The 13,881-nt window shown below is 32.9% G+C and overlaps 1 protein-coding gene across 4 annotated transcripts in view; it reads right to left on the minus strand.

Annotated features, from left to right (window-relative positions):
* VPS13B (vacuolar protein sorting 13 homolog B) overlaps positions 1–13,881 on the minus strand; it is a gene marked incomplete at both ends in the record, with an annotated part of 598,760 nt that overhangs the window by 355,856 nt on the left and 229,023 nt on the right. For all 4 annotated transcript variants that reach the window (XM_084230016.1, XM_084230015.1, XM_084230017.1 and 1 more), the window contains one exon: positions 11,270–11,417. In XM_084230016.1, the coding sequence (XP_084086142.1) occupies positions 11,270–11,417 (148 nt within the window). The remainder of the gene's footprint in view (positions 1–11,269; positions 11,418–13,881) is intronic.

Here is a 13,881-nt window from a genome sequence, read left to right on the forward strand (position 1 = left end):
TTGTTCCAGAGAACTGTCCCTTCTTAATTATTGCAAATCCTAAGACCCACCTCAAGCTGTATTTCTTTAGTGAAAATTTTTCAATCTCTAAAGTTCCTTTGCTCAATTTTCCTCCAGTTTGAGAAGGCTCAGTACATTGCATATTAGTTTCTTCTCTCCAGTTATAACCAAAGTTTATTAGAACAGGAGTTATGTCACATTTTCCCAAAGCACTTAGCACAGAGTTAAGAGTAAGGCTATATGATTATCTGACTAAAATTAAAATGTTACTTCAGAATCTTGGGGTGTATCTGGACTCTTCTTACCAGAATTCAACATGTTAAATTATACCTAAATGCCTGATGTAGCAGGAATACCCTGAGAAATTATGTACACCAATTAAAAAATATTTCACAAGCTGCTAACTTTTCCTATATATTTGATATTATACAGGGAAATTTATAAACATACATGAAGCTTTTTAGGACAGCAATTAAAATGCAAGAGTAAAAGGAATGTAATTTGCCAGGACTCCAAATTTTAAAAAGGGAAAAAGATTTTATTCTTTTGTGCAGCAATTATTTAACACTTATTTACTATGCATTAGCTGCTTGCCAGAAACAATGAATATAAAATTAAACAAGTTAGATATGATCCTTTACACACATTACAAAGAGACAGAAAGGTAAAAAATTATGGTAAGTATTATAAGGACAGAAAAGAGGTGCTGAAGCAGGAACTCTGGGGAACTAGCACAGACCTATTTCAGGAACGTTGAATAGAGAAAGTTTCTGTACCAAAAGGACAACTTTGAACTAAGACTTGGAGTCTAATGAAAAGAATAGTAGAAACAGTACATGCAAAGAATCCCAGGCAAGAAAAAACACAGTATTTGAAGAAATGTATATCAATGTAAGAAAAATGACAAAAGTGGAAAGGAAGAACCTGACAGGGAGTCTTTAAGTCAAACTTTAAAGGCCATGGTAAAGAGTTTGGATTTTAACTGAAGTATAACAGTGTAGTGTTTTAATGAGTAAGTAAAATGATTCAGCTTAGATTTTTAACAAGATGACTTGCTGTCATCAGGAAAATGGACTAGGGTTATTGAGAGGATATGATGAGATCATTTAGAAATGACATGAATGAGTCTAGTTAGGTTATCTTTACATTATTCTGTACAAGACATAATGTGACTTTTTCTGGAATACAGCCCACAACTAGTTGAAACAAAAATTTTCAAGATATAATTTAGCACCACAATGGACAGGAAAAGAGGAAACCTACATATCATCTATGAGCAACATGGTCAATTGTAGTTGGGGGAGAAGTATGTAGTTCTACAGATTTGAAACACGCTAGATTTAAGCAGCCTGCAAGATACTCTAACCAGAGATGTCTAGGTAATTATATAAAAAACACCTTTTTATAATATTGGTATTTTTGGCATAACAAAGCAAATCAGTTAAAAACATGTATAAAGTAGAAAGATCGGTATGAAATGAGTTATGTAGCCATTATGGAAGTAGTAGGTTTTAAGACAAGTTTAAGATGATTGAGGTTGAACAAACTGAAAAATTACACTTCAGGGTCAGCAGTATACTTCAGGGTCAGCAGTTAATACCTGTCCTTCAAAAATACAATCAAAATTGTGATATTTACTTTCTATCTATATTGAGATTCATCATTTTATAGAACTTGTACAATATCTTACTTTATATTAAGTCTATAACAAAATTTAAATTTGTGGGATATTGTTGGGTATATGTATTAAAATGAAAAAAATGGGGATATGATAGGTTAGCTTGACATAAAAGTTGAGATAAGGTTAAAACCTAGACTTTTTAGTCCCTTCCCATCTGATTTTTCTACCATATATTTCTAATTCTTGATCTACATTTTATTCTGATAATTATTTTTGGCAACTTTATTTAGCAATATAAAGTTAAATAATTTGAAGAAAAAGTGACCTTTACATAGTTATACTATTTAAATTTCAAAGTTCAGATAATATATAAAGTTTTAAGCAACTTGCCACAGAAACTGCAATAATGCCTGAAACTTTTCATCAAAATACATTTGATACTATCACTCCTGAAAGGCTCCTGGGAAATAATGGCTTTTGGATTCTGCAAGTCAGCGTGACATGGCATGCAAAATTGCATCTCATGCTGAGCCAACCAGGAAAATATATGTCATCACTATGTGACATTCAGAATTTCATCTGGAAACTATAATCTTGTTCTAACTGCTAAAAAAAGAGGAGGAAGGACTGCATACAAAACAATTTAGTTGAATTTTTGCTGAATTCTTGCCAGTTTGTGTAAAAAATAGAACAACATTTGCAAAGATGAGAACTCTATATTCAAAAAATTTTCAACATATTTATTAACATCACACTATCCTCTCAAAAAAAGTTTAACATTAAATTACAGCTTAAATTGTTTTCTAATTTGAATTAACTTTCTAGGAAAAATTGTTTTAAATGAAACAAAGTTGCAAAATGAATAAATTGTGTAAAGTAGAACCACACTGTTCAAAATGGTATATAACAAAACACCTACTGGGCCTCCCCTGGTGGCGCAGTGGTTGAGCGTTGGGCTGTGAGGCTACCTGCAGCCTCTGCAGCGCAGGTGAGGGTCCCACAAAAAAAAAAAAAAAAATCTACTAATTTTTTTATGCCTCTAGAATAAGCTCTAGGTGAAGAAACAAACCAAAACCTATTGCAAAGTTAGCAGTCTATCTTAATCATAAAAGGACTTTCTCTTTCAGATTCCCCCCCCGCCCCCTCAATTCTCTTGTACAATACCTTTATAATCCATTTACTTTACAGTTTTCAAGACAGAAATATGTGAATATTATTTAGTATAAGTTTTATATAATCAATATTTTGTGTTTGAAATCTGCTGAAACTATTTGTAATATGAAAAACTGGTATATATAAACTGGAATAGCAGAATTACCCCCAAAAGCTATGTTTCTGCAACCCCCTACATTTTCTGGTATCACATCTTATGTCCCTGAACAGAGAGAGAGGAGGATATGTGACCCAACTTGGGCAACCTCAGGACTAATCAGTATATGTGAACTCCCTGGCCACAGATTACTTAATATATGTGCACATGAGCCTCCATAAGTTTTCAACACATACTGACTGAAACATATCTCTTTCTCTTTGATTAGAGTTAAGAATATGAGTTAGTAATACGTCAACAAAATGTGATTCTGCATCAGCAGAATGTTTTGATATAGGCTTGGGCTTACTCAAAATGAGGAGTGAGTTAGTGAGGACAGTTATCAAAGTAATATAACTTCAAAGAATGCAGAATTTAAAAATAATATTTCAACATTAAAATAATTTATCTTCTTAAACCAAGTCCTCTGATAAAATTTACTGAAGTCCACATAATAATTACAAAGTAAAAAAAAAATACTAATTTCAAAGTAAAAAAGTAAAAACTGATAGTGAAACTCGAAGATATTTAAATAAACTTGATATAAAAAATTCTTCTGCTTTATAGTCCTAGAAAAATGAAAAATGAACCAAAGTACAGGAACAAGATTTTTTAGTTGCTGGCTTTTATGGAGATCACACTGGTTTGTAACACTGTATATGATATAGAATAATAGGTTCACACCTCCTTACAGGGAACAAGAATTTTAATAAGTATGAAGTATGCAATAATCACTAGTCTACTTCTTAAGAAATAAGATTCTAAGATAAGACATCACATGCATGCTGTACAAACTACAGTACATTTAAAAATCAAAATCAACAGTTTGCTCAACAAACTAAACACATACTTGGAATTAATCAACACACATTAATTATAACAGTCTGCAGGACACACTAGTAGACACTAAAAAAGTGTATGTTAAATCTCCTTATGCTATTTCACTTGAGGATTCCCCAAATGAATACAAGCAATGCATTAAGTTCAGGTATGTGGTTGTACCACATGAGTAGCGTATGTATTACATACACCTATAAAAGAGTATCATCCAATGATAAGGGCTGTTTAATGAAACAAACAAAAAAAATCAAAGAGTAAATTACCTCAAGTCTACAAATGTAACCACCTAGACTATGGCTGGTATATGATGAGCCTTTGTCATCTGTTGGAATCTTTTAAGAAACTAAACTTAGAAATGTTGTCTGATTATAAATTACCCTCAATGCCCAGGTTACCAGAAACACCTTATAAGATACTTTGAACATTAAGTAATATTTGAAGCTTCGCAGACTACTAATACTTTTTCCTATAAAATTTAGGTTGAGAAATGAAAATAATTTTATAAAACACAAAATGGAAAAAACTAATAAATCTATATTTTCATTAAGTTCTCAGATTATTTCTGAACATTTTCTTTAATTTCTTTTTAACTGAGGTAACACTGGGGTATCCCTATCAGGCATTACCACTATAGTGCATCCACCACCAACTCACCTGTACTCCACCACCAGAGACCTGTTCTATTCCCCTCCCCAACCCCCTTGTCTCAGTTCTGCAGTCTGCTATCAAGCGTTAGGTTTTTAGCTTGTCTTTATTCATTTAGTCACATATTAGTGACTATTTTCAAGTTGTTTTATTTTAGATGGTACTTCATTAGATATACTTCATTTTATTTTAAACTTTTTTCTAATTCTAATGGGGAAAATATTTTTAAACCACATTTTATCCCTGAGAGAATAAAAATCAATTGCATATTATACATTAGTATCTACTCTCATGCTTTAATATTTTCCAATGAAATTAAGTATCTAATCACAAAGAAATGGAATTTTATGCTAAAGTACATGATTAAAGTGAGCAACTTCTAATATACATAAATCCACAAAAAATGTATTTCTTTTATCTTAATACTAATTCCACACTGTAATTAGGAACATACCTGCTTCACATTCAAGCTTAATCAAATTAAGGATGGCTTGAACATTTCTAGATAAATCATTGTATGGGTATGATCAGTGTTACTTACAATCCACAATTCTTAAAAATTAGAAATTCAAAATATATCAGTGCCTTCAGGAATATTATTTGCAAAAATTGGAAATCTTCCTACTTAAAACCATCATACAAGTTATAGCCTGTGGAGAGAATAATTCCTTACAAACTTGAAGGAATTTCATTCAGACTGGGGAGTAACATATTAAACTGATTTAGGGGTGAAATACAAAAAACAAAGGTAAAGTGTAATCTCAGAGGTCTTGTTTACTTAGAATAGAATATATTCCTGTACATGAAAAAAAGACTGCTTGAAAAAAATTATATATTTCCTGATTTCTTACATTCTCTGTACAAAGAAAACAATATTTATCCTGAATGAATACTTGTTTCATAGAGAAAATTAACTAAATTGACCCATAATGATATATACATGCTCTTCTCGTTCTTCCTTTGTCTCAGAGGAAGAGGCAATTCTGTATTTAAGATCTTCTGCTTCATGTGCAATCTCATTACATTTTATGTCCATCTTTGCTGTAGCTCCACTTTTGCCTTTCCTCCTCTTTACCTCTCTATAGTTACAGACATACCTACATGTTTGCAGTCAGATTTCTTCAGAGTAGTATACACAGATTGTCTCTATGTCCTCAATTACCACTCATTCCCTGTCAACTAAAGCTCTTCTGACCAGTGAACGCTGATCAATTAAACTTTTTCAGCCTCATTGTTTCTGAAGATTTGATAGCATATAATCTAGTCTTCCACCTTTGTCTTCCCTGCTATTTGATTCATCTTCATACTCTTTAATGAAAAAGTTGCTCAGAATTTAATTTGGGGCTTTGCTCTCATCTTGTTTTATAATTTTCCCCCTACATTTAAAAGATTACATTACAAAGATATATCTGTTTACAACACTATGTATTTGTGGTCAGGTTCACACCTCTACAAATATATGTTATCATACCTTACCTACTACCAAAGACCCACTAATCCTCCACCAGAGTCATTGGGCCCTGCCTCTCTCTGCACCTATCCCCATACTCTCCCTTCTGATAGCCTCAGTCCACAGATTTCTAGGGTTTGTTTTTTTTTTTTTTTTTTTTTTTTTTTTGGTTTGGCTTCACCTGTTCCTTTGATTTGGTTCTTTATACTCCACATATGAGTGAAATCATCCAGTATTTATCTTTCTCTTTCTGCCTCATTTCATTTAGCATAATCCCCTCCAGTTCCAAACCTTGTGCCACAATGTTTTGCTCTCAGCTTGCTGTCTCCCGGAGAGAGCCCATTCTCTTTATGTCCACATGTTGATGACTCCCAACACTGTACCCTCCATGTGAAAAACTGAAACCACACCTCAGACATGAAAATATTTTTACCTCTTTTGTCTTCTGATGACATTACTAGAAGGAAAATAATTCTATTCTAATTTTCCTCCAAACTCAGCTTGGGATATTCCATTTTAAGTTATAGTGGCAAAGACTGTCTTTCTTTCTTAATTAAAACCAACATAATTTAGCCAGGTACATGGCTTTAAAGAATACTTTAATACTATATTCCCTAAATGTCTATGAAGCAAGATATGATCATGTGACTAGCTTCTGGCCAACCATATATAAGCAAGAGTGGGGTGTGCAACTTCTGTATAGCTGTTAAAGAGATAGGGAGCTTCCTTCTATTTGCTTATTTCTGCTCAGAGAAATGCAGCTATGATAAACTTTTGAAGCATTCATCATGAACCATGAGACATATCTGGCAAGAGTGGCCATTCAAAGTGGAATAAGTAAGGATCTGTTCTTGGAGAATCACAATTACATGGAGAACCTACTAAGATTTTACATGAGGGACAAATAAAATTTAATCTTTTTAAAGCACTGTTACAGGATTTTCTGATATTTTCAGCCAACCTTTACTCAGTTTTAAATAGTATAGCTACAGTATGGAAATCTTGCTTTGTTTTAAAATACTATATATTTTATACTATATATTTTAAAATACTATATATTTTAATGAGGTGAGAAAAATGTAATTAGAAGTATTCTAACAACCTAATTTTATTGCCAAAAGAAGTATTCTTTTGAGAGAAACCTAAAACACTTTGCTATCTATAGTATAATAAATACTTTTTTAAATTTCAGGATTTTTCATATTTAATTGTCTTTAGATAGAATTTCCACATGCTGACAAAAAAATTAAACATGTGAAACATCATAAATTTTAAATTTGGTAGAAGCATCAGTGACCCTGGAATATTTTTAAGGCTATAGCAAAGAATAAAAATAAGTACTTCACTTCTGAGTCTCTTCTAGTTCTATATTTAACTACACCATTGAAGTGACAACCAATTAAAGAGGGGTAGGGCCTGATGCTTATGACAGAAATTAGGTATTTCCCATCATATCTGTATTGGTAGCTCTAACACAATAGTATTCATCATCTTAGTCCTATGGGACTGGATTGCAAATTGAGAATAATTTTTGACACCCCCCCCCAAAAAAAAAACCCACTTTGAAATTCACTGGTTATATGTAATATATTCAAGGGGAAAAAAAACTAGGTGAGTTTGCATAGATCTGATTTTATGGGATGGAAATATTAAGGAATGAAATAAGGCAACTAATAATCACAGAATGACTAGCATACGGTACACTTTTTTTAAAAAAAAGTCTAATTAAGTATTTTTTAAACTTGAATGTTGACTGACTTCTTTATGACACAATCTCCATAAAAATAAAGGAGGGGATTAATTTATTCCTAGATAAGTAGTATGTGTAATCCCATTTGACTTTTCCACAGATATCCATGTGGCTCACTTCAAGTACTTCATCAAATATGAAGTGAGATCTATCATAATTTTTCTCTCTCTTTACTAAAGCTATGCTATGTTTCCCCTTTAATTTCTTTGTGCTTCATTTCCACTAGTTTCTATCATTAGGTCTTTTAAGTTTATTGATTTCTCCTTCTGCAACATCTACTGCTAATTCTACCTCATGAGTTTCTCACTTCTGATATTATCTATTCAAACATTTAAGCATCTATTTATTCAGACAGTACTACTTTTCATCTCTAGAGTTGGGCTTGGTTCTTTTTTATGTACTCCATTTCTACTGAAACTGTGTTCATCTATCCTTAAACACCTGAATATAGTTATAATACCTGTTTTAATATAAAAATATATAATATACCTGCTAATATCTTCTGTGTCATTTTTCAGTTTATTTCTATTGGATCATTTTTCTTCCAATCAAAGTTCCTGCTTCTTTGCAAACAAATTAGTATTTGCTTGAATGTCTGACATAGTGATTTTTAAGTAGCTGTCTATCTGGATTTCGCTGTATTTCTCTTAATAGTGCTAAGTTTCATTTTGCCAATAGTTAACTTGTTTAAATGTCTTTGACTTAAGGCTATTTTGTTCCCTTCAAAGGGTTCTTTTCAAGTTTATTTAACGTGGGTCAAGGATAGCCCTTACTCTATGGATAATTAAGCTCCACACCAAGGCATAACCTTTCTAGGGTTTCTACTAAATGCACAGAATGTCTAATGAAAATTGAGTACTGAAGACATTAGGAATCTGAATGCCTTCCAGTCCTGGTTGACTTCTGGGAATAATTTAGATTACAGCTATTTCATCAACCTTTCTGTGGAGTGGAGTCTCATCCTATGTTTACTCATCTTACTATTCAACAAATATTCAATGACAACTGTAACGCTGCTTTCTGAAATTCTTTTTCTGTACCACTTTCTTCTTATAATTCAATCCCTCTGACTCCCTAAAATTTAATTCTTCAAACTGCTGAGTTCAGTTTGATAAATCCCACCCTTCTCTGTGATCTGGAATGTTCCTTTAACTAGAAAACCAGAGCAAACCGCACAATCATTTGTTTCCTTTCTATGAGGGATCACAGGCCTGTACTGCCTATTGTCTAATGTCTAGAAACTGTTTTAACAACCATATATTGTGACCAGTTATATTATATTTAGGAATATAAATATAGTCCCAGTTATTTTATCATAGTCAGAAGGTAAAGTTCCATACTTTTAATTGGAGATATTATCTACCAGCATATATATCATTATCACCTTTTCATTTATTATCTTAGTAGTTTTCAAGGATTCTTTTAAAGGCCTTCCTCTATTTTAACTGTGTACTTATGCTGCTTCAGACTAAGAACATATAAAGATGAAAAGTAAAATGGCTAATATTTTTAAAAGAGCTATCACATATGGAGTATCCTGCTTTTTTAAGTTTCAACTCCACTATAGACATTTTTATCAAAGTTTCCTTAGGTTCATAACGTTTCAAAAACATGGGGTGAATTGATGTCATAGCTTTGAGGGGTTTCCTTGTCTTGAAGGATATACAGATTCTCTAAAAGATTACTTAGAAAGTTGTGATAGGGCCTCCCCTGGTGGCGCAGCAGTTGAGCGCTGGGCTGCGAAGTTGCCCGCAGCCTCTGCAGCCCGGGTCTGATCCCTGGCTGCTGGCGAGGGTCCCACATGGCGCACAGACATCTCCTGGCGCACCTGCTGCTCCCCTCAGCAGTGTATTTCGTTAGTCTGCCTGTTCTGTTCCCTGCTCTGTTGAATTCTCTCACCCTCCCGCACTTCTGACTATACCCAGTGCTTGTATAAATAAATAAATCTTTAAAAAAAAAAAAGAAGAAAGAAAGTTGTGATAATATATATTATCCTCTTGTGACGCATGCTTTAATTTTAGCTTGGTCTGCCCTACATGCCTGTATCACTGTAACAGTGATAGTCTGCTGTAAACACATTCTCAGCCATCAAGCACATAGTCCTTATACAACTAGCTGCTTAATATTGCTTAAGTGAGATTGGATGAAGAAGTTATCTACTTATTTTTAAATAATTAACAAGTAAAATGAAGTTCAGTGCAGTATCAGCAAGCCTTGGTCTTCTTGTGCCAAAAATACTACATAACCTTTTGAGGGATAAAGTTAAAGACCAAAGTTGTACCTTAAAGTTGAGAATATATTTTTGAAAATTAGTAAAAATTCAGGCATAAATTAACCCCAGTACATCTCCACTATATAATTAATTTTAAAAAATGTACATTTCACAACAATATGAATATATATACTACTACTGAACACTGCACTTAAAATGGTAAAAGAAAATTAAAATAAGAATAAAAACTACATAAAAGGGTATGAACCTTACCAAATTCATTAGTTTTTGATGAAAAGCAAGTAATTAAAAGTGGTAATGACATTTATAAAAAGGTACAAATTCTAAGAACTTACAAAACACATTTTTAATTAAAACTAAAATAGAAACTGTATATTCTAATTAAAAATAAAACAAACTTTGGTAACATAATTATAAATAAAGAAATGGCAAGCACAGAGAGTCTCAAAAAAAGAACTCTATCACCAAGTTCTCCAGAGAAGTAAACAGTGGATATCTATGGGGTAATAAATGTTATCCCAGGGGTTTTTTAACCTTCTATATATACTCACAGTCCTAAACAAGGCAAGTACTGGCATTAGTTTGATTCATTGTTCATTGTTATGTTAGCTTGAATAAGAATCTGTATCTGCTGAAATATTGATGTCTTTACATCTAAGGAGAATACCTACAGTGTATCTAATGGGACAGTTGTAAAGAAGGTGAAAACACTAAAGACAAAAAAGAGCAATTATCCACACCTCAAATGCAAAGAACAACAGCTCACATTTGTAATTTGAAATAAAGAACAATGTTACTTGCATATATCTTTATAAGTAATAACTGATGATGAGAGTTTTGCGCAGATGACCTAGCTCAGAAAGTGAGAGGGGAACAAAGAAGGTTGAGATGTATTATGGCCTGCAAGAATTCACTTTAAGAAAGAACATACTATTAGTAAAGATTCTATGTGGGTTTCTTGTGCTTTATCATGTTTAACAAGTAGAATCAGTCAGTGCCTTTGTTGCATATTATGTTTTCATAAATATCAGCACCTGAAACATTCTCAGAAAACTAAGAGCAAAGAGCAAGTTTTCCTATACTTTTAGCAAAGTACAGATACAGCCTCCTCTAGGGAAAACATCCCATTAGAGATGATTGAGGATACCTAAGTTGATGGTTACTCTCCTATAACAGAATTCATTATGTATAGATACTACTGGGCATTCTTCATGCCATCCTGTGAGAAAAGGGCTTGGGGTACTGACAAAAAATATTAATATTCTGGTTACTGCTAATGCTTTAGATAATTAAATCTTTTTTCTTTGGTCCAACAGTCTCATGTCTTTGGTCAGCATTCATGAAACTGTAACAGGATAACTTGGTAACTTGTTAGTTTGGAATGGTTAAATCACAAATCATTTACAATTCTTGAAACATACCTGTTACTGTTTTTGTTTTTACAGGGCTGCTGGCATATTCAGAGGCCTGATATGATTGCTGCTTTGCCAAAGGTGCACTTCCAATAGACACCTCATCTTCTTTCCTTCTACTAACTGGCATAACAAGAGGAACAGCTACCACAGGTTGCTAGAAAGTCAAATGGAAACTGAATTATTTACTATTTCTCAAGCAGCATAGGTCAAATATGATATGATTAAGGGCAGTCCTTCATAATTTAGGGTTTTATTCTTTTATAAGTCCCATAGTCCTTCCCTCCTTCTTTCTCTTTCTCTCTCTCTATCTCTCTCTCTCTCACACACACACACACACACACACCCCACATAAAAACACACCCAATTGATAAGAGATATTTGTAAATATTAATTTTAAATTAAATTTCTGTGTGAAGGGCCTCCTTGGTGGTGCAGCGGGTTGAGCTCCGCGCTGTGAAGCTGTCCGCAGCCTCTGCAGCACGGGTTCAATTTCTGGCTGGCCACAGAGATTCCCACATGGTGCGGCAGACCTCTCCTGTCTCGCCCGCTGCTCCCCTCAGCAGTGTTTTTTGGCCTGTCTGCCTGTTCTGCTCCCCACTCTGTCTCTGGTGAATCCTCTCACCTGCCCACACCTCTGGCCTATACCCCAGCGATTGTATAATAAATAAATCTAAAAAATAAAAGTTGTAAAAAAAAAAAAAGTGACTCATAGCATAAAGAAAAGTGATTAAAAAAATTTCCGTGTGAAAACGAAGAGAGCATAAAAAAATTAACTAATTTTTCTAAGAGGTATAAAAATAATATGGACAAATGAAAATTAAAATTAACTTTGAAAAACATGATTACTAGAAAATAGTTACCCTTACAACATGATAGTTTTAGGGACATACTTCTATGAACTGATTATTAACTTTTAAAATGTAAAATCCAATTTTTTTAAATTGCTAGAAGTTTCTAATTTTATCTGACAATGTGATATCACAGAATATTTAGAAAGCAAGGAAAAATATCTATAGTTAGGGAAAGCTGGAAAACATTATGATCCTATATTGAATGCATGAGTGCTGAGTTGGACAATAAAGCAGCTGTTTTATCTTTATTCTCTGAAATAAAATCTGATGTTACTGCTGATGACGCCCAATGCAATCTTGTCAGATTCTTGGCAAAAAAAAAAAAAAGGTATTTTTAAGTTTGTTGCAGGATCAAAGATCATGTTGAACTGGGTGGAAAATAAACATGAAATGTTGGGTTTTGGCCACAGACTGAGAAAGAAACTGTAATTTGGGAAACAACAGACAATAACTGTAATATAGATCCATTAGATGGCAAATGTGGAGGGGTTGGTCAGGCTACAGTGCAGTCTAATACTACTCTCAACTCCAACCAATTAAATTTTTGTAGAATCAACTTTAAGTCTCATGTAACTTATAGTATTTATTTAATCTTATTGAGATCATGAATATTTCAGTGAGAGCATATGTGTATTACATAACTATGCAATAAAATCAAGTTATTAGAGGGAAAAAAGTCAAGTATCTTACAGGTTGCTACTTAAACTCAGTAAGTGGATGAGTAATATCAAAAGGAAAATATTACAGAAGTTGCAGGGAACATCACAATGTAGAGTACCTTCTCTCATATTACGTATCCAGTCAAACTGATAATATTTATACAAATCTAAATGGGAAGTAGTATTGAAGACTAAAATGAGAAATGTTCGATATATTTTAACTTTTGACTCATTTAAATTTCTTCATCTATAAAATTAGGGGGTGGAGATGTCTGCTCAAAACACTTTTATGCTATTATATTCAGGGATTTCACAATCCCTTCAATCTTGGCCATTCTTTTTAAAACTGGTATATGAGCAAGAAAAGTTAGAACCAAGTTCAGGATCAAAATTAATATATAATAGAGAAAAATTATGTGTTGCATAGATGGCACTGATTCAATGCCAGCGTTAAAGGATAGATTAACAAAAGTCATGGTCATGACACTACCCCGCAATAAAAAAATTTTTCTTTTGGTGGCACATCTTCACATAGGTAAAAACACACTCATTAAAAGACTGAACAAAAAACTTTCTAACAAGAGAAGGTTTATATATGTCTTCTACACAGCTGTATGCCAAATATCAGTAATGGTGTCCAAGAGACTCTATACAAATATTTGCTAAATGACTGCTAATGTCTCTCTTACCTGTCAGGCATGAAAAGATACCAAATAAAGGATAACATGAGTGACTATATCATTTTCTGGAAATATAACTAATCCAGTCAAAACTATTAAGACTATTTTTAACCACCTCCCATTGTTCTTACACTTTTCTATCTTCTGCTCTCGACAATTTCCCCAAAATTAGAGATTTGTTGTGTGTGTGGTTTTCTTTTAAGGTAACACTGGTTTACAACACTATATTATTCATAAATTTAGTATCCTGCCTCTTCAGATGTCCTATCCTTGACCCATCAGTATCCCATGAGTCCAAAATACCTATAAAACCTTTGTTCATCTTTATATAAAATATATCCTACTTTATTTTTTTAATTTAATAAATGTAAAAGTACTTAGGAAATTATAATGCATAAAACAATATCCATATTTCCAATCAATTATAG

The sequence above is a fragment of the Talpa europaea genome (assembly GCF_964194135.1).
Source record: "Talpa europaea genome assembly, chromosome: 3".
In the NCBI taxonomy this organism is placed as follows: domain Eukaryota; kingdom Metazoa; phylum Chordata; class Mammalia; order Eulipotyphla; family Talpidae; genus Talpa; species Talpa europaea.